This window comes from Thamnophis sirtalis, unplaced genomic scaffold (genome assembly GCF_051295495.1).
Source record: "Thamnophis sirtalis isolate CommonGarterSnake01/CBP01778 unplaced genomic scaffold, rThaSir2_p1.2 scaffold_2, whole genome shotgun sequence".
Lineage (NCBI taxonomy): Eukaryota > Metazoa > Chordata > Lepidosauria > Squamata > Natricidae > Thamnophis > Thamnophis sirtalis.
Window position 1 is genome coordinate 101,417,372 of NW_028261382.1, and position 27,857 is coordinate 101,445,228.

General features: G+C 54.1%; 2 protein-coding genes across 9 annotated transcripts in view; one reads left to right on the forward strand and one right to left on the reverse strand.

Moving 5' to 3' along the window:
- The window catches only part of SCRIB (scribble planar cell polarity protein), a 42,552-nt gene extending 38,029 nt beyond the window's left edge, over positions 1-4,523 (forward strand). For 7 of the 8 annotated variants that reach the window (XM_087706594.1, XM_087706599.1, XM_087706595.1 and 4 more), the window contains 2 exons: positions 3,076-3,130; positions 3,381-4,523. In XM_087706594.1, the coding sequence (XP_087562720.1) occupies positions 3,076-3,130; positions 3,381-3,520 (195 nt within the window). In that variant the 3' untranslated portion in view covers positions 3,521-4,523. Of the gene's footprint in view, positions 1-349; positions 3,035-3,075; positions 3,131-3,380 lie in introns of those variants that run through there. The other variant, XM_087706596.1, reaches the window with a different exon arrangement.
- Positions 4,524-7,259: 2,736 nt separating this feature from the next.
- On the reverse strand, positions 7,260-27,048 carry IQANK1 (IQ motif and ankyrin repeat containing 1). Its single transcript, XM_014071301.2, has 15 exons — positions 26,928-27,048; positions 24,694-24,774; positions 20,533-20,666; positions 18,248-18,412; positions 16,974-17,165; positions 13,062-13,187; positions 12,527-12,666; positions 10,918-10,972; positions 10,644-10,736; positions 10,054-10,162; positions 9,582-9,678; positions 9,329-9,463; positions 8,975-9,103; positions 7,745-7,918; positions 7,260-7,573 (listed from the first exon to the last, which is right to left on the reverse strand). Exons 1-15 carry the CDS (start codon positions 27,004-27,006, stop codon positions 7,510-7,512), a joined length of 1,773 nt encoding a protein of 590 aa, XP_013926776.2. The 5' UTR covers positions 27,007-27,048; the 3' UTR covers positions 7,260-7,509.
- Positions 27,049-27,857: the final 809 nt, after the last annotated feature.

Sequence of the window (27,857 nt, forward strand, 5' to 3'; positions counted from 1 at the left end):
CTCCAAGGCCAGCTGCTGCCTTTGTCAAGGCAGGATGTCCGTGGCTTCGTCTGGTGAGGATCTGGGGGTGGGGAGGGGTGCGTGACTGTGTGTTGACAGCCGGTCTCCTGGCCCTCCTCCCCCCCCCCCGTCACTTTGTGGTTCACCTGCAGGCCAGACCCCCCCTCGGCTCACTGCTGATTTTCTGGGGTCCACAATGGCCAAAGGGGTCTGCAGGCTTAGCCAGCTGTCTGCCCCCCATCCCCACTCAGTCCAGGCCATTTATGAAGGGGCTAAAATGGGCCAGTCCAGCCTCACCTCCAGAGCGTCTTCCTTCCTTTTGCCCCCCCCCTTCCCCTATATCAAGTAGCCAGGAGGGGCCCTGGGGCCCTCATTGAATTCTGCTGCCTTTGATGGGGAAGATCTGCAGGGGGAGGGCAGTCTGTGCCAGTCAGGTGACCTTCTCCCCCTCCCCCCCCCGGTGCAAGTAAGTGGCTCAAGACGGGGGGGGGGCTCTCTGACCCCCTTATAAAGCTAGCTCCCCTGGGAGGAGGCGGAAGGGCCCGAGGGAGAACTGCTCCAGCCGAGAGTCCCTGGGCTGAACCAGCCGGATTCACAGACAAGATGCCGTCTTCCGAATGAATGCCGGGGGGGGGGGGGGAAACGCTTTGACCACGCGGTGGACCTTTGAGTGGCTCCTTTGAGGTTGGCCTGCAATAAGGGAGCCCTGTCTGGCTCTGCAGGTGGGGGCAAGGCCCACACACTGGCGGGGGGAGGAGATGAGCGGGAGCCTCGTGCAAAGGGAGGAGGCCGAGGAGGCCGTCCAGCCGAGGGGCGCCCAGTTGGCCGCTGGGTGGGAGGCATCGGAGGACCCCTATGGGACCCCTGGGGGAGGGGTGCTGCTTTCCTGCTGGTAGGGAAGGGCCCCCGGTCCCTGTCTTGCAACACACTCTGGGTCTGTAGGTAGGTGTGCATGTGTGACTCTCCCACTCCTGCCCCTTCTTTCTCTCGGCAGCCTCTGTGGAAGGGGCCTCCTCCTCCCCGCCCCCAGAGCTGAGAGGGAGGGTCTTGGGGCCCCAGGCAGGACTCAAACTCCGCTTCTGCTCTGCCTCCTTACCCACCAGACGGCGCCCGCTCTGACCCTCCCCTCCCATGGATGCGGAGCGAAGCTCCAATGATGCCGGTCCTCTTCGTCCCCGCCAATTTGAAGGGAGGGAGGGGCTGGATGGCACGTAGGCCCAGCTCAGAGCTGTGGGTGGTCTGAGTGAGGCTGCTCAAGAGGAGGAGGGCTGGGGGCCACGACAGCTTGGCTGGCTTCCCGAGAGCATGGAAGGAGCCCCCTTTCCTTGTCCTGGCCCTTTCTGTTCTTTCTCTCCTCTCCCTCCATCCTCCCTCTCTCTCCTTGCTGCCCTCCGCGTCGGTCAGCCGAGCCCCATGATGCCGGTGGAGGTGGGCGGCCACCAGTGGTGGGATTCAGGTTTTTTTTACTACCGGTTCTGTGGGCGTGGCTTGGTGGGCATGGGTGGGGGTCATGTGAGTGGGAGGGTGTGGCCAACTCAATGTCACTCATACCCAGTCACATGACACACAGACACAGACACACACACACACGGCACACCTACCCAGGTTTTGTGGCTCCCTGTGTTTTTTGTGGGAAATGCGTCATGTGACTAGGTGGCCGTGGCCAACTTGATTGATCTAAACCCTTAGGAAATTTCTCCTTAGTCCAACTCACAATTATACAGCACAATGAAATGGCACTCTTCCAATATTCATAAGGGAGAGAGAGAGAGATCTTCTAGTCCAACCCCCTGTTTAGGCAGGAAACACTGCCACGCCACTTCAGACAACTGATTGTCTTCCGGTTTTGGAGCATTTGCAACTTCTGGAGGCAAGTTGTTCCACTGATTAATTGTTCCGTCAGGAAATTAGAGGGGCCGCTACACAAAGAGAGGGAGCACCAAAAGGCAGAAGAAGGAACCATGGGTGGAGATTAACCAAGGAGAGAAGCCGCCTAGGACTAAGGAGAAGTTGCCTAAGAGTGAGATCAGTCAACCAATGGAATGGCCTTCGGGGGTTCTGGGTGCTCCATCACGAGAGGCTTTCAAAGAGAGGGAGGGAAGCAGGACACCCCAAAAGGACACCCCCAGGCACCACTGGAGCAGTGCAGGAAACCTAAAAAAAGCCCCCCCCCCCCTTTTAAAGAAAGGTCGAAGCGACCTCGGCAGCTGAGAGGAGAACTCAGAGCAGCTGCTCAAGGTCATTGAAAGCCTCTTCGTGCTGCCAAAAGCCATCAACCCTCCTGTTCTTCTGGGTTCCAAATTGGGGGCTCCACGTGGCTGGGCCACACAGGCACTAAACTCCCGGCCCGTAGGGTCCAGCTGCATCCTGGTCCCCTCCTGGATCTTTCCCCCCAGGAAGAAACAAGCAGTGGCCGACCTGGCAGCAGCTATGAAAGGTCTCCAGGGTGTCTCAGCTGGTCACAGAAGTCTTACTTAACACTCTTTATAATGAAAGTGTTTGTAATCTTCTTCCTGAAAGGAAAAGGTTAACCCCGCCTCTCTCGATGGGTGATTGATGGGTTTCCCTGCCCCCATCCTGTCCATTTCTTTATCCCTGTGGTGCATGGCCTGCATTTCAGCTGCAACTGTTAAGAGGAGCTATTAACTGAAGGGAGGGGGAGGGGGGGTCCTCTTTATTTTTAACCGGTTCTCTGAACTGCATCAGCAGTTAACCAACGGTTGGGGCGAACTGGTCAGAACGGTTAAATCTCACCTGTGCCGGCCACACAAATCATGGTCTGGCTCCGGCCAGTGCCCCCCGGGCACAAGAGCAGACCTGAGGCTGCAGCAGCCTGTTTAAAAGAACCGGCTGTGCCTGGTAGGACATCCCCCCCCCCAATCCCACCCCTCTGTCCTTGCGCCCAGCCCTTGATTCCCCCCCCCCCCTGCCCTAGAAGCCTTCCTTTGACTCCTGCTCTCCTCCTTGAAGTGTCCCCTTTCTCTGGGCACCCCCAGCAAGGGCTTGGGGGGGGGGAGGCAGGCAGGTGGGGGGGGCTGCCGGAGGGGGGCTGATCCTCCTCCTCTGTTCTTGCAGACTCCAGATGCACGAGAATCCTGCAAACGTCTTGGCAGCATCGGCAGCAGCTCAGGTGGGTGGCCGACTGGCCGGCCGGGCTCTCTGCGGCCCCAGACAGCAAGGAGGAGGAATGTGTGGCCAAGCCGTTGGGCCAGGGGATAAGGGACCCCCCCCAAAAAACCCCCCATGCTTAGCTGCTTCTTGACCTTCCTTGGAGAGAGCAAGGGGTGCTCCACCTGTGGAGTGAGGAGCATCTTTCTGGAGGGCTATAGTCCCAGAAGGCCCCTGGCCGAAGGTTGACCTCTCCTTCCTCCTCCCCTCAGGGCGCCAGGACCGTGGTGGTGGGAGCCCAGAGCCCTTGGTGACCCACGGACCCTCTGCGGGCCAGGAGCTGGGGCTGTTTGGCGAGGAGCGCAACCTCCAGCAGGCCCAACACAGCTTAGAAGCCGCCGTCCCAACATAACACGCCTGTCGTTGGAGACTGTACGGACACAGCCAGGCCAACGGGACGGAGTGGGGCGCTCGGCTGCTGGGCCTCCCGATGGACCGTGGGGCTCTGGACCTCCTTGCAATGCACTGGGACAGGTCGTGACGAAACTGAGGCAGAGCATTGGGGGTGAGGGGAACCGATGGGATGTGGGGTCTGTAAATAGTGGGTGGAGGAGGGCCACGAAACTGTTTCCGCGTGGCATCAGCTGTGGTCGTTGCTGGAGACGTACCGGTTGTTAGCCGACCAGCGGTGGGGCCCCCGTGCCTGTCCCCACCTTCCCTTAGGGTGCCCAGCACCACCTGCTGGCGGGGAGCGTTTTGGGCGCTGCTGTGCCAGGCAGGGTAGAGAAGGGGGAAGCCGAGTAGGGGCCGGCTAGTGGCATCAGGGGTGTGGCGAGGCAGAGGCTGGGGCTTGGAGTAGTGCGGGGGGAGGGGCCTGGCGGCCTCCGGTGAAGTCCCAGGATTGCGACTGTGGCCCCCACCAGCCCAGCCGGTGCTTTGAGCCTGGCCGGTGGAGCTGCGGGGCCATCTGGGAAAGGGGGGGGGGCGGGGCGAGGGACTCTGCTGGCACCCACCGGGCAGGCTGCCAGCCTTCCACAGGACGGGGGCATCATCGCTTAGGCCAAATCGCCGAGAAAGGCTCGTTCGGAGGGGAGGTTTGGCTTTAGGAGGGTAGCATGGGAGGTCTGCGTCTCTCTCTCTCTCCAGCTACCAACGTGGCTGCTTCGACATCACCGGTTAGAGCTTTGTGTTTTTAAACTAATTTTAGCATTTGCTTTTAAGGAGCAACTGGGGGGTGATCAGGCAGGGTTTCAGTGGCTAACTAACTTATAGGTGCTGGGCTGTCATCCATCTCTCGCCCCCTGGGGTCGTCCGGGGGGGGGGGGGGGGAGATCAGGACTGTAACTAGTGACATTTGTACAACCAAAGAAATCTATTTTGTGGTTCAATGACAATAAAGTTTACTTTACCTTTTAGAGCCCCGGATCCTTCCTTGACTTAGCTGCTCTCCCTCCCCCCCTCCAGCTGCTTTCTCTCCCTCTGAAAGATTAGTAAACCAAGCCCCCCCCCCCCCCAAAGTGAGGCCAGCTGGGGGGGAGGGGGCTCTTTTCAGGAGGAACCCCGTCCTCTTCAGCCTTGGCCGGCCTTCCTTTTTCAGAGGGTTATGTGGGGCAGGAAGGCTGGCCAAGACTGACCGCTTCCTGCCACCCGCACTGAAAGGCCACCTTGGGCCAGTGGTTAAAACGCCAGGCTAAAAAACAGGAGATGGTGAGTTCTAGTCCCAGCTTAGCCATGAAAACTGGCTGGGCAACCTTGGGCCGGTCCGTCTCTCTCAGCCCAACGCACCTCAGGGAACGGTTGTTATGGGGAAGTTAGGAGGAGGGAGGTGCATTGGAAGCTTTCCGTACCCTGGATTATTTGTAAAAAGAAATTAATAAAATAAGGCCCTAGGAGGCTTGCAGCAGGATCTAAAGGAAATCCCTCCCATGGCTGGGCCTGCCATCCTGCGGCCTGCAGCCGTTTCCGACCTCCCACAGCCCAGGCCTCTGGGGCTTCCTCTCAGGTGTTAAGAGCCTTAACATTTTCTCCAAGCTAAAGCAAGTGGCCCTTTCTCTCTTTGGAACAGATAACTTCCAGCCCCACCGTCCCCCTTACTGCGTCTGTTGATGCTGCTCTGACACCTCTGGTCCATTCTTGAATTGTAAGGGCCAGAAATGGTAAAATAAAAGTAAAAAATAACAAAAAAGCTTCTTCCAACATGTTAAAAACAAGAAAAAAGTCAAGGAAACAATTGGTCCATTGTTGGGAGAAAGTGGCAAGAAGGTGACAGGCTACAGGGAGAAAGCAGAACTATTTAACTTGACATCTGTCTTTACACAAGGGGAAAAAACGGTCCAACGTATCAAAAACAGCACCACAAAAATCAGATTGGGAACTCAAGTTAAAATAGGGAAGAAAATGGTAAGTGAAGACCTGTCTGTCCTAGACGAGTTCAAATCACCAGGACCGGAAAGATTACACCCCAGGGTTCTGAAGGAACTGGCAGACGAGATCTCGGAACCGCTGAACTATCTCTTTCAGAGATCCTGGAGCACCAGGGCATTGCCAGAGAACTAGAAAAGAGCTGATGTGGTTCCCATCTTCAAAAAAGGGGGGAAAAAATAGATCCAGGAAACTACAGACCTATCAGCCTGACCTCAATACCAGGCAAAATTCTGAAAAAGTTAATCAAGCAGTGAATCAGTGAACACCTAAAAGCAAACAAAATAATAACCAAAAGCCAACATGGGTTTTTCGAAAACAGATCATGCCACAGTAATCTTACTACATTATTTGACAAAGTGACAAAATTAGTGGACCAGAGGAAACTGTTGATATAATTTACTTGAACTTCAATAAGGCATTTGATAAAGTAGACCATAACCTACTACTAGATAAAGTAGAAAAATGTGAGTTAGACAGCATCACCATGGATTCGTGTTTGTCTGACCAACAGCATTCTACGTGTAGACCTCAATGGAACTGCATCTCCATGGAAGTATGCAGTGGGGGACCCCAAGGTTCTGTTTTGGGCCCAGGACTCTTCAACATCTTCATCAATGATTTGGATGAGGGAATAAATGGGGAACTCATCAAATTTGCAGATGACACCAAGCTGGCAGGAATAGCCAACACTCCAGAAGACTTAAGGCTCAAGATACAGAAGGATCTGGACAAACTTGAACATTGGGCGCTATCTAACAAAATGGAATTCATTATGTGAAAAAAGTAAGGTTCTACATTTGGCAAAAACAACAATGCACAGGAACAGTATATGTAGTACCTTGCTCAATAGTGGTAACTGTGAAAGGGATCTTGGAGTCCTAGTGGACACCATTTAAGTATGAGCCAGCCATGTGCAGCAGCAGCTGCCAAAAAAGCCAACACAGTTCTAGGCTGCATCAACAGAGGCAGAGAATCAAGATCACGTGAAGGGTTAATACCACTTTATAAGGCCTTGGTGAGGCCACACTTGGAATACTGCAATCAGAAAAGAGCAACAAAGAGGATTAGGGGACTGGAGGCTAAAACCTATGAAGAACGGTTGCAGGAACTGGGCCTGGCTAGTCTAGTGAAGAGAAGGACCAGGGGTGACATGATAGGAGCCTTCCAATATCTCAGGGGCTGCCACAAAGAAGAGGGAGTCAAGCTGTTCTCCAAGGCACCTGAGGGCAGGACAAGAAGCAATGGGTGGAAAACTTAATCAAGGAGAGAAGCAGCCTAGGAGGAGAAATTTCCTGACAGAACAATTAATCACTGGAACAGAAGTTGCCTCCAGAAGTTGTGAATGCTCCAACACTGCAGGATTTTAAGGAGATGTTGGATAACCATTTGCCTGGTGTAGGGTTTCCTGCCTAAGCAGGGGGTTGGACTAGAAGACCCCCAAGGTCCTTTCCAACTCTGTTATTCTACTCTAAATGGGAACAGTGGAGTTCCAGGTTTCCTGCAGAATAGCGTGGAATTGTGACTTCCTGGGAAATGGCGTTTCTCTGGCTGCAGCCCCAAAGGACGAGGCTCCTCACCACCTGCTTTGAAGTAAGTGCTGCTTATTTGGAACTTCCCGAGACGGGTAGCGGCTGCCCTGCCGCTGTGAGTGTGCACGTGTGTGTGTGGGGGGGGGGGTCTCCTTTAGGCTACCTCTGGAACCTGCAGAAATGGCTGCAGGTTCTGGGGGTTTTGTGTCAGCTGCACATGGGCTAGGCAGTCATTCTGGCTGCTCCTTCAGCTGCGCCCTCACAGAAAAGACTGAAGCGGCCGCCTGCCCGTTCAGCATGTGGTGGCACAGGGACCATCGGGGGCTTGGGGGGGAAAGGCTCAGAGAGAGGCCACCTTGGGACTTCTCAACGGAACAACTCTTTATTGATGCTCTTTATTGATGGGATGGTCTGCAAAGGTAAGGACACCTGGGCTCCTCCCTCCCAATCAGCAGCCGGTCCTGGCAGGAGCCGCTTGGGGAAGGGGGGGGTGTCTTCTGAAGCTCCGCTTTCTGAAAAAGAGCCAACGGGAGTCATGGGAAGCCTCGTCTCCTCCTGCTGCACCAGGGGGCGGGCACTCATCCTCCTGCCTGCCTGCCTGCCTGCCTGCCACAGGTTCCCTGCAAGACAAGCACGCACCCCTTGGGGTGCTGTTGAGCTGGGCACTGCCAAGCTGTGCCTACCGCCTGGCTTTTCCGGACAGGAGGACCTGGACAGGGAGGAAGGCCTGCAGCAGCTCTTCAGGGGGGTGATGGCGCTTGGTGAGGACAAAGAGCCTGAACTTCTCCATCCGAGCAACTTGAAATTCCGTCTCTGCATATTCTGGTCCGTCTGTTGGCCTCAGTAAGGAGTGATACCTGCCCAGGACAGAGGAGAAGGGAGTTGGCCCGGCCATTCCTGGCAGGGTTGGGGCCACCAGCTGAGAACAAGGTGGTGCACCCTGAGGGAGGGGTTGGCTTGCAGCTTGCGGTGCCGTCTCAGGTGGAGAACATCCTGTGCTGCAGGTGGGGGTGAGGCAGGGCAGTCAGGAACAGCTCCATCCCTCGAGACGATCCGTCTCCCCGGGTGTGACTGGGTGAGGGTGGAAAACCTCCTTCAGTGGGGTAGCGATGGGTCAGCCTGTCAACCGAGGCCTCAAAAGACGAGATGGGGAGCCGGTGAATTGCAAGGCCGGCGGGACACTCGTGCTCCCACCCCTCCTCCAGGGAGTTAGGGTTAGGGGTCTGGAAGTGCCTTGGGTGAGCTCAGCTTGGGGGGAGGGGGGTGCTGTCGCAGCACTACAAAGCTGGGAGGGTTCCAAAGTTCTGGGGAGAGGATCACCCCCCCCCCCAGGAGAAGAGCACTTGCACCTGACCTGCATTCTGGTCACAACAAAGCTTTAAACCGGAAAGACCCAGCAGGGCTGCATTCTTACAACTCTCTAAGCTTGGGTGGAGCCGATGGTTTGAATCCTCTGCTGCTTAGCACGTAAGGCCAGCCCAGCTGGTTCCCCTATGACGTTCTTGTAAAGCCATAAAGTGGTTTGATTCTGTGGCTGTGTTGCATGAATGCCACCCCTCACGGCATCTCTGGGCTTATGGGGCTAGATGATTTTCCTTGATCCGTGGGGACGGTTGGCCTCCTTTCTGAACCTCTTCAGAGTGCCAGTGGCTCCGTTTTTGGAAATGGCCAGAATCACACAAGCCCATAGAAATTGCGCTTGTCTCAGAAGAGCTGTGGCCCCTAATGGCCCCGGGAGCCTCAGACTGACGGCCACGGAGGGCGACCGGGAGGGTTCACAGCTGCTGCTAGGAGACCCCCTGCCCCATCCCAGAACCCCAACGTCTGTTTCTCGAACCCCACGGCCAGTGATTGCCCCTCCGCTCTTCAGATGACTTCCGACCGCCCCTTCAGTGGGTTCTCAGGCCTTTCACCTCTCACTCTCCAGGATCTTCTTGCTTAGCAGAGCCTGAGTGAGGCCCGTCTCCAGCCGTTCCAGCTGCTTTTTCACTGTGTCAAACATGTCCAGTTCCATCATGTCAAAGACCAGAGGCTTCCCATAGCTGCTGGCGATGGGTGGACAGAGCCCGGGGGGGGGGGGAGGGAGAAAGAGAAAGAAAGGACATAGCTGGCCATTGGCCGGAAGCCTCCCACCCCACCGCCAGTCTCACCAAGCCCACCCTTGTCATCGTTTTCTGGCCCATCCGCTACCCTGCTACTCCTCCCACACTAGGCCTGGACCAGCGCTCCATTAGAGGGAAGAGCCTCCCCCCATGGCAGAGCCCTACCGAAGGGACCCCAGCAAGGCCAGGCGGATGGCCTCCACGGCCATGTCGGCGGGATTAGCAGTGTTTAGGTAGTTGGTGTCACGGTAGCGCAGAAAAATGGCTGCTTGCCCAGAGGGGTCGATGATCAGGGGCCACCTGGAGGGAGGGAGGGAAGGAGAAAGCTGGTGCTGGGGCCGGCCATCTGCCGGTGGAGACCAGGCGGCTTCCTAGGGAGGGCTGCCACTCCCAAGGGAGGCTCCCTCCCGCCACTCACCGCCCGTCGGCCTGCATTTTCCCACCCACGTCTTTCATCAGCACATCATCCAGTTCCTGCACGGAGCACTTGAGGCCTGGCATCTCCGAGGGCGACCCTGCCAAGGCAGAGCAGAGCAGTGAGGGGCCGGCCGGGGGTTGCCTTCCACACTTCAAGGGGAGCACAGCAGCGCCCTACTCCTCGGGGCCCTCTCCTCAGTGCCTGCCAGGGTTGCAGAAGCTGACTGGCTCCCTTTCTGGTGTCCAGCCACACCTGATGTCGGGATGCTAAATCCACTTCCTCCTTCTCCTCCCCCTTCCCCAACTCAGCCAGGGCAAGGAGGTCCCCTGCTTTCCTCTTTGGGGCAAGGTCACTCGATATGTGAAGGGTGGTTGTGAGACAGAGGCAGCCCAGCCCAAGCCCTGGAGCCTCTCTGGAGGAGCTGGGGAGGATGGCCTCGCCCCTTGCAACCGCCATCGGCCGCCTCACTGACCCTCCTGCATTTGCTCTCGCAGCTTCAGGCGGACCAGGGACAGCTTCTCCTCGGCCGCCTCCGCAGCCACGCGCAGCTTCTCCACCAGCCCTTCTGCGTCGGCCACGGCCTGTCCCAGGAAACACCTTTGGCTAGAAAGGATGGGCAAACCTGGCCCAAGAGAGTCTTCCCTTGCAGGGCAAAGGGTGAAATGGGGCTAGCCTCAGCCTCACTTGGTTCCCCTGGGGCTGCCTAGGGGAGATGTTATTTGAAGTCCAGGGTGTCCTGTCCACAATTGGCACTGAACTGTTAGTCACTTACAGCTGTCCTTGTATTTGCAGGTATCTCCCCCCCCCTCCCCCAAGAAAGAATTAGCCACAGCAATCCAGTACTACTTCTGAATTCTCGAGGAGGCCTGCAGATGGGCCGACTGGCACCTGGGCACCCGCATCCCATCTCCCAGCTCCTTGGCAAATACAGAGGGCTGCCCGGCTGGCCTACACTGCAGACAAAATCTTGCCCTGGCAGAGAGCCACAGCCTGGCAATTGGCAGCACACTAGCAACCCTGAACGGCCCGTGGAGGGCACCCAGGAAGGGAAGTGGCGCTCACATGCAGGGTCAGCTCTGTGTTCCCCATCTGCTTCCGCTGGCACTTGTCGTGCTCCGTTATCCGTCGGTTGAGCTCCGCGTAGGCCTGCTGCAGCTGCAAAAGGAGAGAGGCCCTGTGCCTGGGAAGGATCACGTGGATGAAGCCAAACCTCTGGGGGTCACTGACAAGGCCACAGGGAGGCCAAGGCCCCAAGGCCAAGGATGACGCGTGGTGGGCTCGGTCGGGATGGTGGGCCAGAGAGGCTCCCTGGCACGGAGGAGGCCTTGGCGCTCACCTCCCTGCTGCATCTCTCGTGCTCCTTGGCCAGCTGCTCCACGGCTTCGGCGGTCCTGTGGGGACCAAGAGGCGTCAGGGGCCCCTTTGAGCAGCTTGTGAGGATGACATTTGCTCTCCCCACCCCACCCCACCCCCGGTCTTTCTGCTTCTCCAAAGGGCCAATCCCTTTGCAGTGGGACCCCACTTGCCCTGAAGAGCAGAGCCTTCTTGGACATCCGGGTTCCCTCAAGGCTTCTTTGAGTGTCAACTCCCCCCCCCCCACACACACACATACATAGACACTCTAAGAAAGAGGGACTAGGCCGTCTTGTGGGCTCCCTTTGCTTCTGTGCCACTTGCTCTGCTCTGCAGACGCAGCAAAGCTTACAATAAAAGCAGCACAATAGATAATCAAACATTAACACAATGTAGATTAAAAGAGGGGTGGAGAGAGAGCTCCCCCCCCAAAAAAAAGAGAGTGGGGGGGGACTCTTCTGCCATTTATCCTGAGTTTCCACAAACCTCTCTAAATTGCAGCAGGGGGGGGGAAGAGCATGGGGGGAGACTCCGGGCTGAGCCCAGAGAAAAGCCGGCATTGGTCTGTTCTCAGGGACCAGCCAGGACTCCCAAGGGGGCAGACGACCTGGAGCCTGCCCAGCACCTCTCGACTCTGGCTACCAGCCAAGGGCAGCTGTGCAGGCAGCTGTCCTGAGGCCCCCTCCCCCCCAACACTGCTCCAGGAGAGGCGCGTGTGCACTTTCCTTGAGGAATGGATGGCCAGAGACCCCCCCCCCTCTCAAGCGGTGGAGCTCTCTTGCAAGCCAGTTAATCCTGAGCCCAGGAAGCTCTTGGCCCTTAGCGGGCCCCCATCGCACCTTCATAGCAGGAGTCATAACCAACTTCTCCAGAGCTGGATGTGCAGGACAGGTATGGTAGGTCCTCTGCTGCAGAGTGGCCACCCCACCCCAGGGGTTTCCTCCGGCTGCCAAGAAACTCAGGCTCCCAAGCTTTGTGGGTGGGTGCAATGTTTCAAGGCCAGCCCTTCCCAGGGAACCATCTCTCAGGAATGGCCCAGCTCAGGATCCTTCCGCACACCCCTTCTGAAGTTAGGATCAGGGGACTCTGTTACCAATCCTTTCTTGGGGATGGGTTCAGTCACTCCTCAGCGAGAGACAGTCGTACGCAATTGGCATCCATAGTGCACAGAGCACAGTTAAACGGGTGCAGTTTGAAGGCGGGGAAAGAAGAGGCAGAAGACCCTGCTTCATCAGGCCCTGGCGGGGGGCGGGGGAGGGTGTCAAAGCTGCAAAAGGCTCTGGGGTGGGATCAGGGCTAAAATCCCCTCCCAGCCACACCCAGCTAAAGAACAGCTTACTCAGGTCCTGAGGGGGAGCTGATGCCCTTCCGTCCTCCCTGCATTGCTTGGGCTTGAGGGTGGTCGGCCACCCCCCTTGCTCCACCGGGCCAACGGCAGAGCGATTCTGGAGGGAGAGCTGAGTCTCTAGGGTAACGGCAGCAGTGGCTGGCCATGGGAGAGACAGACCTGCTCCATGAGGCCGTCCCGAAGAGCCCCCAGGTGCTGCTCCCTCACAAGTGCTGCAGGAGGGGTGGGGGAGGAAGGCACTCACTGGCGCACTTCGGCTTCCTTGTGCCTCTGCTTCTGCTGGGCTCTCCGCTGCTGCTCAGCTTCCATCTTTTGGAGCATGGTGTCTGTAAGAGTTACGTCCCAAGCATTCAGGATAGCCACCACACTGTCCAGAGAAGCAACCTTGAGAGGAACAGCAGAAGGCCACATCCTGAGACACTCACAAGCTAGACTGGCGTTCTTGATGACTAACAATTGGGAGTAATGTTTCAAGGGGACCACGGAAGAGAAGGCTCTCCTGCTGGAGCCCAGCAGCTGGAATTCCTTGGCTGGCGGAACCCGTGGCATGCCTCCTCTGCCAGCACGAGTGGGGAGGGCCCGTCCCATAGGGTGACCATGCCACGCGGGGCTTTAAAGGTGATCACCAAAACTTTCCCATTACTCTGGCTTACTACTTTTCATGCTTGGCATAACGCTGCTCACCTGGCCTTTTCATGAAGGCAGCTTCACCCCCCCCCCCCAAGACTGCAGTGGAGGGGGGGGGAGGAGTTCCTTGAGGGCAAGAAGACTAAGTATACCTGCTCTGGTGTGTTGCCATCATCGGCATAGAGTCGAGGGTCAGCCCCATGCTGTAGAAGCAGCTCCACCGCTGCCAAGTGTCCTCCGAAGGCTGCTCGGTACAAAGGAGTCCGATTAAAGGCACCCTAAGAAAAAAGAAAGGAGCAGAAAGAAGAAAGAAAGAGAAGAAAGAAAGAAAGAAAGAAAGAAAGAAAGAAAGAAAGAGACAGAGAGAGAGAAGGGAGGGAGGGAGGGAGGAAGAAAAGAAGGAGAAAGAAAGAAAAAAGAGAAAGGAAGGAAGGGTTGTGCCAGTCACATCGCTTGTTAGGTGAACTGCACTGGGTGAGAGATATAGTACCAAATGGGGCATCCTGAGGCCATCTGGGTGCCCAGTCAGGTAGGATTTAAAGCAGGTGGTATTCAGCCAGTTCGCACCAGTCACCACTTGTTCACTCCAACCACTTGCTCCATCCGCCCACCTGCTCACCCTTTCCAGGCCATGCTGTCTGTGGCCTAGCTTGCTACGCCACACCCCCTCCGCTGCTGCCGCCACTACCGCCATCCCAACGTGGCTTTTTCAGTGGCTTTCAAACTGAGTTTTCCTGCAGTGGCAGCTCTGGGTGTACGCTCTATGGTTGTATGCTCTGCGAGTATGCTCTGCCGGCAGCTGACTCACAACCATAGAGTGTACGCCCAGAGCGGCCACTGCCGGAAGATTTGATTTGGAAGCCGCCAAAAAAGCCATGCTGGGATGGCGGCAGTGGCAGCGGAAGTGCTCTGGCTCTGCGGGGAGAGCTGGGCCAGGACATCATGAGGCTGGGAGGCGCACGAGCAGGAGCAGAACAGCCGCTCGCGCAACCCCCCTTTCCAGCCATGCAGAGCGCCTTTCACTGGCATTTCAAAGGTGCCAAGCCGCGAGAGCCAGGCGTCAGTGAACAGGAGCTCACGCGGCTTGGCGATACCCCCAGGTCAGTGAGTGGTGCTGTGCCCGGCTGGAAAGGGGGTTTGCCAGGTGGCTGCTCGTAAGCGTGGTCGCTTCATGGCTGCTGTGACAGCGCAACATAGCCGTTAGTCCCTGAGGCTGTGGCCGGCTCTTTGGGAGCCCGCTTGCAAGAGAGCAGCCACCCGGCCACCCCAAAACAATAAGCCCTCCCCTGATAATAAGGCCCAAGCCATCTCTTGTGTGTAAAAAGGGAATAAGATGTAAAGTACCCTAACGATGCCTGCTTCATAATAAGCAACCCCCGATATTATAATACAAAAGGCAGTGATTTATTAACAGCTTCATTGGATCATTCTTCTTTAGGCATTTCTTATTCGCAGCCATCTTTTTTGCTTTCTTTATCTGCTTTTAAACTTTGCCCGTGTTTCTTCCCTCTCTTCAGTCTTTGCCAATAAATCACATTATCCAATAGCTTCATTCATCCCAACCCAGCTACTGTAATCTGAGATCCGGCTCTGCCGATGCTCTGCGTGGAATGTCAACACAGAGAGTTGACATAAGACCTTGTCTTATTTTCGGGGAAACACGATATTCTATTCGATCCTGAATTCAATTCAATTCTGTTCTGTTGAAGGAACTCCTTGGAAAATTAGCATTGAAACGTTTCAAACCAGCAAGGAAAGAAGTCCAGTTGCCGTGACTCAACTTCCAGACAACTTCACCTGCAGGATGACTGAGACAATTGTCCATGGACAATTGTTCAGACAATGTTTTTCTATGAATGGGAAAGTTTGAAGAAGCAGGAGAGAAACAACGTTGGCCCTCTTGAAATCTGTGCCTTAAAAGGCTCTTGAGAATACGACAAACAGCTAGAAAAACAAAAAAACTGGACCACAGAAGAAATCTAGTTCCCACTTGAGGCACAAATAATCAAACGATCACATCCTGGCCACAAAACGGGAAGACTTGGCTGCCCTAAGAGGTCCAGGATGCTGGGAAAGATGGAAGGAGAGAGAACAAGAGCATCCTCATAAGGTGGGCCCCACTCAGCCACAGGAGCCACGGAAGCTCCCCTGAGGAGGGCCGGTCACCCCAGAGAGAGTTGGTTACGTGCGGCCACCAAGAGGCAACAGCAAATGGGGGTTGTAGTTGCTATTATTCTCTGGAAAGGGAGGGGCAGTTCGCCTCCTAGCTCCATGTACAGTTCTTATTGTACCACTGTTTATGTATTTCTGCATTCTTTGTACACGGCATGAATAAAAACAGTAAAAATTCCTATCTGGATTTTATTTTTCTGGTTGGAGAGAATGAAACTGACTCGGCTCCCCCTACTGGTGGATGGATGGGCTGCAGGTGTGATGAGAACGGGAGAGTCTATTGGACAAATGATCCAAATCTGGCTTGACTCCAGTGCTGTAATTGCCAATAACAGCTTCCTGCCTCAGAGGTGGCATGCATCTCTCTCTCCACCCCTTTGGTTCTGAAGGAGTCCTTTGGCAAAGCCTCCATAACTGCTTTAAACGAATGAGGGAGCCCCAGATACACCCCCCCCCCCCCACGGTTGGTCTGGAATGGGCTTCACTTTGCTGACCCGCATCCAGCCTTGCTTGGTAGAGCTAATGAAAAGAGGGAGGGAGGAAGAGGGTCTCTTGCCCCTTCATGTCTATTGGGAAGAAACTGGACCCGTTATTTCCTCTTTCGATGGTCTCGTATATAAATAGGTCAGGATTCAACTCAGTAGATTGGGCCAATGCCATGCAACACACACACACACACACACACACACACACACATGCGAATCACTTCTGGGGGTTTAAGAGCCTGTACAGGGCTGTACAGACCATCTGCACCCAGGGCAGGAAAGGTCCCAGTTGGAGGCCGCACTTCTTGGCTTGCTCTCCCATGCAAAAGCCAAGCAGTTTTCACCCAAATACCAGGTCAAAAGTCCAGCTGAAATGGATCGAGAAAGTCCTCGAAAGAGATCTAAGAGTGCCTGGATTGGGCTTTTCCTCACTTAATGGATTGGCCCAAGAATGGAAGCTCAGCGTTTGCCAGTCAAAATACCTGGGTCAAAGATTGTTTTTAGGCGAGGTTCCAGCCCCTGCCTTCTCCTAAAGAGGGCTGAAGCCCCTCCTTGGCCCAAGGGCTCACTTCCTTCCTGCTTGGTGTGATAAACTGGGGGCTGAAAGTTGAGGAAACCTAATTTAGGGCCGTGAGGAAGGCATGTTGGAACATGTATCAAAGCCTACTCTGCCTAGTTTAGTCATCTCTTCCCACCATCATCCATTTAAGTTACGCAGGATCTTACCTGGAGGTAAGTGAGTGTGTATGTGTGTGTGTGTGTGTGTGTGTGTGCGCGTGCACGCATGTTAGAATCCAAAATGCAAGGGCTCCACAGATCTGCTTTGTGACGCCGCTTGTCCTTGTGGGAAGCATGGGAGACAGCGGGTGGTTGGTGGTGGGGGGAGCTCTTCTTTACTTGGGGCAACTGCTGCCATGGGCTCTGGGTCCTAAAGGCTCCTGGCAGGCACCCCCAAGTTCCCACCACCTCCATTCCTTTCTTCCTCACATCCAATGCCCTTTTCTGAACCCGGCTCTTCCGAAAAGCAGCCTCTCCTCCAGAGGTGGGATTCAGCAGGTTCTGAGCAGTTCTGGAGAACCGGTAGCGGAAGTTTTGAGTAGTTTGGAGAACCGGCAAATACCACCTCTGGCTGGCCCTGCCCCCATCTATTCTCTGCCTCCCGTGTCCCAGCTGACATGGAGGGAATGGGGATTTCACAGTATCCTTTCCCTGCCACGCCCACCAGGCCACCTCCACAGAACCGTTAGTAACATTTTTGAATCCCACCACTGCTCTCCTCCCACCACCCGCTGGCCAAGGGCCCTCTCTGGCACCCAGGTCACACAGCACCGGCGGTGGCAGGGGCATAGCCCTCAGCTGGGCTGCAACCGAGCCTCTCCCGGCAAGCCTGCCTCGCCATGCTCTCACCCTGCTGTTGGGATGGCCCCCGCTTTCTATCAGCATCCGGATGGCTTCGGGGTGGCCCCCTCCAGAGGCCTCAGAGAGGGGGGTGTTGCCGTTGGCGTCTGTGCAATCCACCATGTTGAGGAGATGCTGGAGCCGGACTACCTTCCCTTTCTCATCCGTCCCCACGCCAGCCTTGGTGTCCAGATCCGCCACCTTGAAACAGCAAATGGACAGGTTTGTCCAGGAAGAGAGGACTGACCAGAGGTGGGCTGAACCGGAAGTGGCATGCTGGCCTGGATCGCAGAACTGGCAGTGACCCAGGCTGGCTATTTGCCTGAACCGGTTCCCCGGTTGCCTCAGTTTGCCACCACCATCCTTTTTGGGAGTCCTGCGCATGCACAGAACAATTTCTACTGAACTGTGTATGCGCGCATAGCGCACGTCCAGCACACACCCCCACACAAGCAAAGCAGCAGTAACGCCGGCTGGTACCCATCCCTGGGAATGACCACTCTGCACCAGGTAAGGGAAAGTGTGACGGAGCAAGGCGAGGCTGAGTCTCGGCCCTGGTTGATGCGTAGTGCGCCCCGTCCCCCACCCCACCCACCTAATCTTCTCACGGGTGTTTGTGGAAATGCACTGTCAAGTCACAGGTCCAAAGCCACTGCTTTGGGAAGGCTTCCCCTCCATCTCGGTCACCAAGGAGGCCCAGCAGTCCCTTTGTGCCAGTGCAGAGCATGGCACACGCCACCCCCCTCCCACAGTGGCTGGAGGAGCCTGGTGCCAGTGGGCGGAGAGCACTGATGTGACCAGTTGTCTCACGAAGAAAACTCAGGGATGAGGCTCAGAAGACGAGGCAAGCTTTCTTCATATTTAAAACAGTGTTCAAATTCCAAATACCCGGCCTTGTTTGGCTGACAGAGGCTGACCTGGGACTTAACCATCCTGCAATTCCTCAAAACCATAATTAGACTTTGTCACAAGCTTCAGGTAAACCAGAATTGGTCTTCTATGCTATAATACATCATTAAGTCTGGAATTTTATAATGTGCAATTAGTAAGATGTTGAAGATGCTTCAATCTCTGGCTGAGGGATTTGGAGAAAAGGCAGAACATTGCTTCAGAAAGTCTCTCAGAGGCCCCCAGGACATATTCCAAGGCAACACAGCTTGAAAATACAACAAAAATAGGGGCTTACCCCCACGGGAGGGGAGGAGGAGAAAAAACCTCCCCCTTCCAACCTGGTGCTGGTTTGGGTGCAGAGCCGGAAACAGGAGCCACAAACTCATTTTCACCTCTTTCAGAATGGCCTTCATCTCCTCCACGTCTCCTTCAAAGGCTGCCTCCAGCATCCGTTTTCTCCGCTGCTGCTCCTCTCTCTGCTTCCTCCTTTCTTCCTCTTCTTTCTTTCGTTCCCGCTCAGCTTCCTCCTGCTCTCTTCTCACTAGGGCGACAAAAGCCTGCAACGTGGACAGCCCAGCGAAGAAAAAACTCCTTTAGAGTCAGGATGAGATTTCTGAAAAAGCTCTGCAGCAAAGCCAAACCCCTAAGCACTATCCGTGGGGCGTCTTTTAGAACCAGCTCCTTGCCTGGCCTACAGTCAGTAGCAACGGTCATCCCTATCTTCACAAAAGGAGAGCCCGGCCTAGTTGAGAATTACCAACCAATCTCCCTTTGCTGCGTCTCCTGTAAAGTCATGGAATCCACCATATACCAATCCATCACCCTCCACTTAGAGACACACAACCTATTCTCTAACAAGCAATTTGGTTTCAGAAAAAAATTGTCCTGTAATCAGCAGCTCCTACACTGCAAAATTATTTGGGCCACACAACTCGAACAGGGTAAAGCAAAAGATGCAATCTACATAGACTTCTGCAAAGCCTTTGATTCAGTGGTACATGACAAACTTCTGTTAAGCTCCTATGGCATTTCTGGATCTATGCACAAGTGGGCAACTGCTTTCTTATCAAACAGGCAACAAGTAGTCAAAATTGGAAGCAATATCAAACCATGAACCAGTTAACAGTGGTATCCCCCCCCCAAGGCAGCGTATTAGGACCCACACTCTTTCTGCTTTACATAAACAACCTCTGTGATCATATTATAAGCAGCTGCATCCTCTTTGATGACGACGTAAAACTATTTAACACCACAGACAATACTACCACCCTACAAAGCGACGTTGACTATGTCTCTGAATGGTTGAACAATTGGCAACTCCAAATCTCTGCTAACAAATGCTCTGTCCTAAACATTGGCAACAAGAACCAGAACACCAAATACAAGCTGGGCGGATACAAGCTAAGAGATGACCCAGACTCTGTCACGGGCCTAGAGTACTCATCTCAAAAGATCTAAGCCGCAGAGCTCCCTGTAACAACATTGCCCAAAAGGCATTTCACAAGTAGAATACTTAATTCATTTGCTTGCAATAAAATAACTTACGGCACCAGGCTTGAAAATTTGGGCCTGGACAATCTCGAACTACGTCCCCTACATTCCAACCTAAGCCTAGTACACAAAATTATCTGCTATAATGTCCTACCTGTAAACGATTACTTCAGCTTCAATAAACGGGCAAACAATAGATACAAACTCAAAGTAAACTGCTCCACACTCGATTGCAGAAAATACGACTTCAGCAATAGAGCGGTCGATGCCTGGAACACTCTACCTGATTCCGTTGTTAGTTCCTCAAATCTCCGTATCTTTAACTTTAAACTGTCCACCGTGTAACTCACATGTTTCCTAAGAAGTCCCTAAGGGGGCGTGGATAGGCACCCCTGTCCTACTGTCCCCATTGATATGTACTCACTTTATGTGTTCATGCCCATCTTATATTTATTTATATCCATCTGTTTGTACCAATCTCATGCGAAAATGTCCATGTCTATACTAACACCTGTTACCTTGCACATGTTGACAAATAAATAAATAAATGTGAGGCTGCCAGCAGGCCAGGCCCAAACTGAAAGCGGGGGAGCTCTTCTCTTCATTGACTGGACACCCCCACTTCCTGCAACCCTTCATCCTGGAGTTTAGCCTCCAGATCCCCCGTCCCCTCGGTTGCTCTTCCCTGCACTCTTTCCAGAAGAGTCTCAACACCTTTTTTGTATGGTGGCAGCCAGAACTGGGTGCAGGTTTTCTGGGTCTGGTCTCACCAAGCAGGACAAAGCCTTTTTGTGATTTCGCTGCTATCCTGCTGTTGATGGGGTTTTTGGCAGCTGCAGTACAGCCCTGGCTCACACTTAAGTGGTGATCCACTGGGACACCTTAGATCCCTCTCACAGTTACACCTGCTCAGCCAGGTGCCACCTACCCTATATTTGTGCATTTGGTTTTTCTTGCCTAAGTGTAAAAATTGACTTTTCTCGCCACTGAATTGCATCTTGTTGGACTGGGCACAGAGTTCAGTACAAGCAGCCATCCTAGTCCGCAAACACGACTGGGGGTGCAGCTCCCCCCATTCTGCCATTCAGACCCCCCCCCACCCCCAATTCTGCCCTCCGCCAGCCAGCACCTGCACAGAATGGCCAAGTGCTGCTACTGCCACTGCCGGGGCCCTCCTGCTCCTCACCTCCTTTTGGAGGCGATCCATTAATTCTTCATATTCCCGTCGCTCCTTCAGTCTCCGCTTCCTCTCCCGGCAGGCCAGGATCCTACGGAAGGCGCACTGCAGAGTGAGCGCGGCTCTCGCCTCCCGACTCAGGCCTGGGGGTTAGAAAGGAGAGGCCCAGGGCCATCAAGCGAGGTTCCTGGGCCCTCATTGGTCATTCCTTCTATGAAAGATTAGGGAGGGGGATCGATTTTGGGGAAAGACCACCGATGCCAGCTTATGTTCCAAAGAGCTGTTGTCCTGGCAGAGGTTGAATTGGGCACCCAAAAGCCGGCCTTCAGATCCAGAGCGTCTTCTTCACAGGGGGACTCAGAGTGCCTTGGAAAAGCCCTACTCAAGTTGCCCAAAGTCAAGACACCCCCCATTTATGGGCCAGGAGTTCAGAGATCCAAGTCCACGCGCTCTTAGCTGATGCTGGCCTTGTGGGTCTCGAATGCATCCTGGCAAGGGGACGGCTTGGGCCTTGGTGAGTCAGACCCAGGGCTGTCCTGGACGGGTTCTGCCAAGGGTGTTTTGCAGCTGGAGTGTAACACCTGCCCTGCCCCTCCCTCGGCGCCAATGCTAGCCTTTCAGATCTCTCGTTTAAAAAACAACCCTTTTTCCCAGCCATTGATTTTCAGAAACATTGCGGTGTTTGGGGACTACTGTTACTCCTTTTATTTTGCTTTATTCTAGACTTACTTTCTTAAAAAAACAAATAAATGAAATGGATCCTATAGCAAAACCTGAAACTTCTTTCCAATAACTGTATTTTCCAAGTGCTAGAAAATAATGTTTAAGATACATTTTAAAATGGGTGGGTGGGAAGGTGGGAAATTAGGATTAGCTGAAGTCCATCCCAAATATCAGTAATAAAACCCTGACTGCAAATTTCTCTATACTGTAATAATTCTTCTATGATTCTTAGGCCAATGATTATTCTAAAGATTGTGATATTCATTGGATGAGCAGAGGAGGAGAAAGAGAAAGTGGACGGGGGGGGGCGGGGGGGAGAGAGCGGTTGGAGTCATGGGGTTGGCAGGGATCTTCGAAGGGACCTTCAGCCCCCTGAAAACCTCCAGTGATTGGGGCTGCCATCTTTCCAGGAGGCAGCCTGCCCTACTCCGAAGGGGCCCTCTTGGTCAGGAAACTCCCCCTCTAAGGCTTCCACCTGCTCTTCCTCGCCCTGCTCTCCACACTTCTTCCTTGCGACAAGCCCCTCAGTCTTGGGAGAAGGCTGCCTGCCGTGTCTCGCCCCAGCCTTCCCTTTCTCACGTTAACACAAGCAAATTCTCTGAAGTGCTCTTCCTAGGACTTAGCCTCAGCTCCCTCGTGGTCCTCATCGCTCCTCTCTGCCCTCTTTCCGCTCCCCAGTGGCCTTTCTGGTATGTGGTGTCCGGAACTGGGCACGGCATTCCTGGGCACCAGAGCTTATGGGAGGCATCTAGGTGTCCTGAGGCACCAGCACTTGGCATGAGCCAGCAGGGTGCCGCAGCTGCAAGAAAGCCCAGGCAATCCTGGGCTGCGCCAATAGAGGGGTAGCATCAAAATTGCAAAAAGCCATCATACTCCTTTATACTGGGGTGGTGAGGCCACAGTTGGAATGCTGCGTCCAGTTCTGGTTGCTGCAATAAAGAAAAGGTGATGAGATCCTGGGACTACGTTCAGCCCCACCCCCTCCCCCAGCCCCAGTGGCGGGTTCCTAGCGATTTGGTGGGACCGGTAGTGGTTTGGCGGCCTCCTATCGCACTGCCATCATGATCTTCTATTCTGAGCATGCGCAGAAAAAATTTCATTGCACAAATTTAATTTTTTAACTTAGGGCTTTGCTGCCCAGATTGCCACGGAGAAGCCCTTAGGAAGGGTGGGAAAGCAACAGTGAGAACTGAAGACGGAACCAATGATTGGTTCAAAATTGGGAAAGGAGTCCGGCAAGGCTTTATACTGTCACCCTCCCTATTTAACTTATATGCAGAGCCCATCATGAGAAAGGCGGGGCTAGGTAAATAAAAAATTGGAATTAAGATTGCAGGGAGAAACATCAACAACCTCAGATATGCAGATGATAAACATTCTGATGGCAGAAAGTGAAGAGGAACTAAAGAGCCCCTTGATGCGGGTGAAGGAGGAGAGTGCAAAAGTTGGCTCGAAACGCAACATTAAGAAAACTGAAATTATGGCATCCGGCCCTCTCAATTACTGGGAAATAGATGGGGAAGAAATGGGGATAGTGACAGATTTTATTTTCCTGGGCTCCAAGATCACCGCAGATCGGGACTGCAGCCAAGAAATTAAAAGACGCTTGTTCCTGGGGAGGAAAGCGATGGCAAATCTAGACAGCATACTAAGAAGCAGAGATATCCCCCTGCCAACAAAAGTGCGTATAGTCAAGGCTCTGGTTTCCCCAGTTGCCATGGATGGCTGTGAAAGTTGGACCGTAAGAAAGGCCGAGCGCCAAAGAATGGAGGCCTTTGAACTCTGGTGCTGGAGAAGACTCCTGCATTGAGTCCCTTGGACTGCAAGGCCATCCAACCGGTCAGTCCTAGAGGAGATCAACCATGACTGCTCTTTAGAAGGCCAGATCCTGAAGAGGAAACTCAAATCCTTTGGCCACCTAATGAGAAGGAAGAAGGACTCCCTGGAGAAGGGTCTGATGCTGGGAAAATGGAGGGCAAAAGAAGAAGGGGACGACAGAGAAGGAGGTGGCTGGATGGAGTCATCGAAGCAGTCGGCGTGAGCTTCAATGAACTCCGGGGGATGGGTAGAGGAAAGGAAGGCCTGGAGGAACGTTATCCATGAGGTTGCAATGGGTAGGATATGGCTTTGCAACTAACAACAACAAGCCCTTAATAGCAGCTCTTACCAGCGTTTGATCGAGTTCATCACTCGTCTTCCACCAGCCGCAATCTAGATGTGTCAAAATCCACCCACCCCAATTCCTTCGTGTATCACAGGAAGAAGAGATCTATGGGTCAGGAGAGGCCGCACGGGTGCAATCCTATCCTAAGCCAAGCAGTGACTAAGACTTTGGCAAGACTATGCAACAGATTTCCATTTATAACCCCCGGGTCCTTCTGAACCCCATCTGGGTCCTTCAGTAGCTGATGGCGAACTGACCTCCAGCAAGGGCTTACGGCTCTAGAGAAAGTCATTGCCATTAGTCTGTGAGCTGACCAGGAGAAGGTACCAAAGACAGGCCCACCAATTCCCCTTGGCGCATGTAGCCCCCCAGGCTTGGGAGAAGAGTCAGGCTTTTAGAGCTTTAGGAAAGGCTAACAGGATTCTGGTCTCCGAAGGGAGGATGTTGCACAAAGCTCCCCTTCTGGTCCCTGCCAGCCGACGTTCTTCGACTGACGGGATCTTCAGCAGGTTCATTCCGTTTGACCTGGTTGGATGGGTAGAGACTTTGGAAAAAAAGGTGCTCCTTCAGGTAACCCTGTGGCACCCAAGCCCTTTAGGGGTTTATAGGGAACCACCGGCACCTTGAATTACACCTGGAAATATACCAGTAATCACTGCAACTCATGCAGAAGTGGTGTTATATGTACTACTGTCTATCTAGCATCGGTTGCTGCCTGCACAGCTGCATTCTGCAGCAGTTGAAATTTCTGAAAAATTTATTAAAATATTCATGACTGGGAGAGACATGGGAACAAGGTCAGCCAATGAATAGGCATAGCAAATAAGTCAGCCAATGGGAGCTTAAACACATCTGAGTCTGTGCAGAGAATTGAAACAGAAACTTTAGTAGTCTGGTGCTCTGAGAAGTAAACTTAAGCAGTCTGTCTGGGCTTGTCTGCTGAAATGAAACTAACTGCTTGTGTTTGCCTGTAACTCTCCTGCCTTGTCTTTACTTGGAAGAACCACCTGTTGGTATTGTACATTTATTCATCTGTTCTTATGCATACAAAGAAGTTAATGATTCCTGCTGCATCAGTTATCTGCGTGTGCTTCTGGATTTGAATTTATGCAATAAACTCTGACAAAATCTTCAAGGGCAAACCCATTACAGTAGTCTAAGGTTACGAGGCTGTGAGTTGCTTTGAGTTGGGTCTATTTTTTTTGGGCAGGAGCTCAGCCATTTCTATTCCCATTTAAGGATAGGACAGGTACCAGGGCAAGACCCAGGGCCCACCTACCTACCTGTGGGATGACTGCCGGGGGTCTCCTGCTGGTGGACAGTGTCGTCTGCTGGGGCTGCATCTTTCCCATCTGTTTGGTGGCCTGGAAAAGTCACAGGGGGAGAGAAAGTCCAAATGCAAACCAGACATCACCTGCAGTTCTCAGAATGACAGCCCCATTTTCTAGAATAGGATGACCTGAAGAGCTGAGGGGGTCCAGCTGACAAGGCTGTCCATGGGGATGAGTGTCCTTGCAAAATCCTCAGGTGCCTTATCTGTCTCTGTGCAATAGTTCTCCAACCTCTCACATCTCCCCAAACCCTTCATATTCCACTCGCTTGCTCATTTTGCAGACTACGGACATATTTTAAGTGTCACCAGAACACAAAGCTTGGTGAAAGAAAGGATATGCCCAGGAACTGAGTCAGTGTTTCCGGGAAGAAAACTGCCTGGTGGGTTTATCCAAAAAATGAAGGGACTTTCAAGGAAGAGGAGGAAGAGGAGGGAAAGCACCACTTCCTGTTTGTTTGTTTGTTTGTTATTTAACATCATATAAATGGTCCCCCAGGTTGCTAAATGGAATTTTAGGCTGCTAACAAAAATTATATTAATAACATAAATAAAATAAAATCACACAAGTAACAAATAACAGAAATTTCAAAAAGTTTCTTTCAATATGTAAGGACAAGAGTTTGGTTCACCGACAAAAGGGCGAACGACAAAACCGCGCCCGACTAAACCGCGGTGACAAAACCGTGTGTTCTAAAGCGCTCCGACGATTGAGCGCTGAATCGCGCCGACAACAGCGCGGCGACAGAAGCGCGCTGTAAAACTAAACCTAACCATAAATCTAAACCTAACCCTAAACGTAACACTAACCCTAACGCTAACCCTAACCCTAACTTAAATCGCCCCTCTGTCGACTGAAATCGCCCTTCTGTCTCCGCGCTGTTGTCGGCACGTTGATGACGTCACAGTTTTAGCGACGCGGTTTAGTCGGCACGGTTTTGTCATTCGCCCTTTTGTCGGGTCACGCCAGAGTTTGGTCTGGTCAGAAGGTGGCCAGCAAGTACAGGTAGTTCTTGACTTACAGCGATTCATTTAGTAACCATTCAAAGTTACAATGGCACTGAAAAAACTAATTCATGACTGTTTTCCACATTATGATTGCTGCAGCGTCCCTATGGTCGCATGATCCAAATTCAGTTGCTTGGCAACTGACTCATATTTATGACGGTCACAGTGTTCCGGGAGCATGTGATCTCCTTTTGCAAACTTCTGACAAGCAAAGTTGATGAGGAAGTCACGTAAATGAAACAATTGTGCAATTAACTTACAACTGCAGTGATTTGCTTAACAACTGTGGCAAGAAGGGTCATAAAATGGGGCAATATTCACTTAACAACCGCCTTGCTTAGTGATGGAAATCTGGGAGTCAGTTGTGGTCGTGAGCTGAAGACTACCTCTACTTGGGACCAAGCTACGAGGAGGGGCTGTGAAAAAGACCACCAGCCAGAAGCCACTTGGCATCCCATCCAGCGACCTCAGCCACGCGGGCTCTCACGTGCCGAGGGGCCCCAGAGGTCTTTGGGGCGCTCAGACCCTCGGCTGGTTTCTTCCCGGCTCCAGGCGTGGGGGAAGGAAAGGCCTGGGAAACGTTCCCAATGCAGAGAGGCCTTTGATCACAGAGCACAGCCCCTGCGTGCTTCTTAGGCCCAGCTGTGCCCTGGTGAGATGATGGGTTGCTTTCAGAAGTCCCAGGAATTGGCCTCAGGGTTTAATGAAGGAGGATGGTCTTGTTGCTGGACTCCTTTTCAAGCAGATACCCTCCACTAATTGAGCTCAAAGCCCCCCAGATACCACCATCTTGGAAGGGTCAGTGCTCTGCCAAGTAAGATGCCCATCAGTCAGACAGTGGAGGCCAAAGTTGACTTGCCCCTTGGTAGCACTTTCAACCACCAATCACCAGCACAGACTCTCCCAACGTCACTGGAGCCCCTGGGCTACTCCTGCCTTCACCCCGGTTGCCCCATTGAGCGCAGGGGCAACTGACTCCCCCACCCCCAAGATTCTGTTATCAAACCAAACCCTCAGGCTGGACTAAGGGGCTCCACCTCCCCTTCCTTAACCCTCCACCACCCCCCCCCCCGTTCTCCCTTTCTACAGCTCTTGGCCACCCCTGGCGGCTTTCGGTCTGGCCCTTTGGGTGTGGGGAGCCTGGCCAGGGCCCCTCCCCGCGCTCTGTCGCCCCACTACCTGGTTTCCCAGAGGCTGCTCCGGACGGCTTGCCTCCCTTTTTCACCGGGCTTCTCCCCGCGGCTTTCTTGGAACTCATGCTCCTAAACTGGGGGGGAAATAATGGAAGTGGGGAGGGGGCGTGGGGAGGGGGCGCCCCAGGGAGAAATCCATGGCCTGCCTGCATCCCGAAACAGATGTTGAAACGGCCATCTACCGGCCAGCATTCTGGGCAGCCGCAACCAGGACTGCAGGTGGAAAGGACGAATCAATCTGGCCGGGCTCTGGGCTGAATGGTTGCGGGGGGGGACGGGACAGATAGGGTCAGGGGACCCTTCAGCCCTGGGAGCTTTGGGCGGCTCCTTCCACCGCCGTCCGCCCCTCCGAGCGTGGGAAAGGAAGGCGGGAGCGCAGCCCTCGCTGCCTGCAAGAAAGCCGGGACGAGTCTCTTGAGGATCCGGTCGGGTCCTCCACGACCTCCCTTTCCACCTCCTAATCCTGGCCCTGCTCGGCACCGGATCCTCCGGTGCCCAGAGCTGCGCAGGCACCTGCCGAGGCCTGGACCCAAGCCGAGCAAAGGCTCTTGGCCCACGGGACGCCCTTCTCCCGTCCGGGCGTTCGTTGGCTGGGGGAAGGCGGGGGGACGACACCGCGGAAGGATCCCTGGCGAGCCCGGCCAGTTGGCATCCCTCGCGAACCCCCGCTGGACGCGGCGGTCCCCGATCCGCGGCTGAAAAGCGCGGGGGCTCCGCTGGGGAGACACCCACCCGGGGAGCCTCCCTGCCGGCCAGGCTCTCGCTCGCGCCTGCGACCGTCGCCCGGCAACCAGCGCGCCATCTCGGCGCAGGCGGTGCCGGGCGCGCTGCCTGGCGGCGGTCCCGGTAGCCCTCCAGGCAGAGACGGGTCGGTTCCCGCTCTTGGCTTACCCTCCGCACGCCCTGGTTCCGGCGG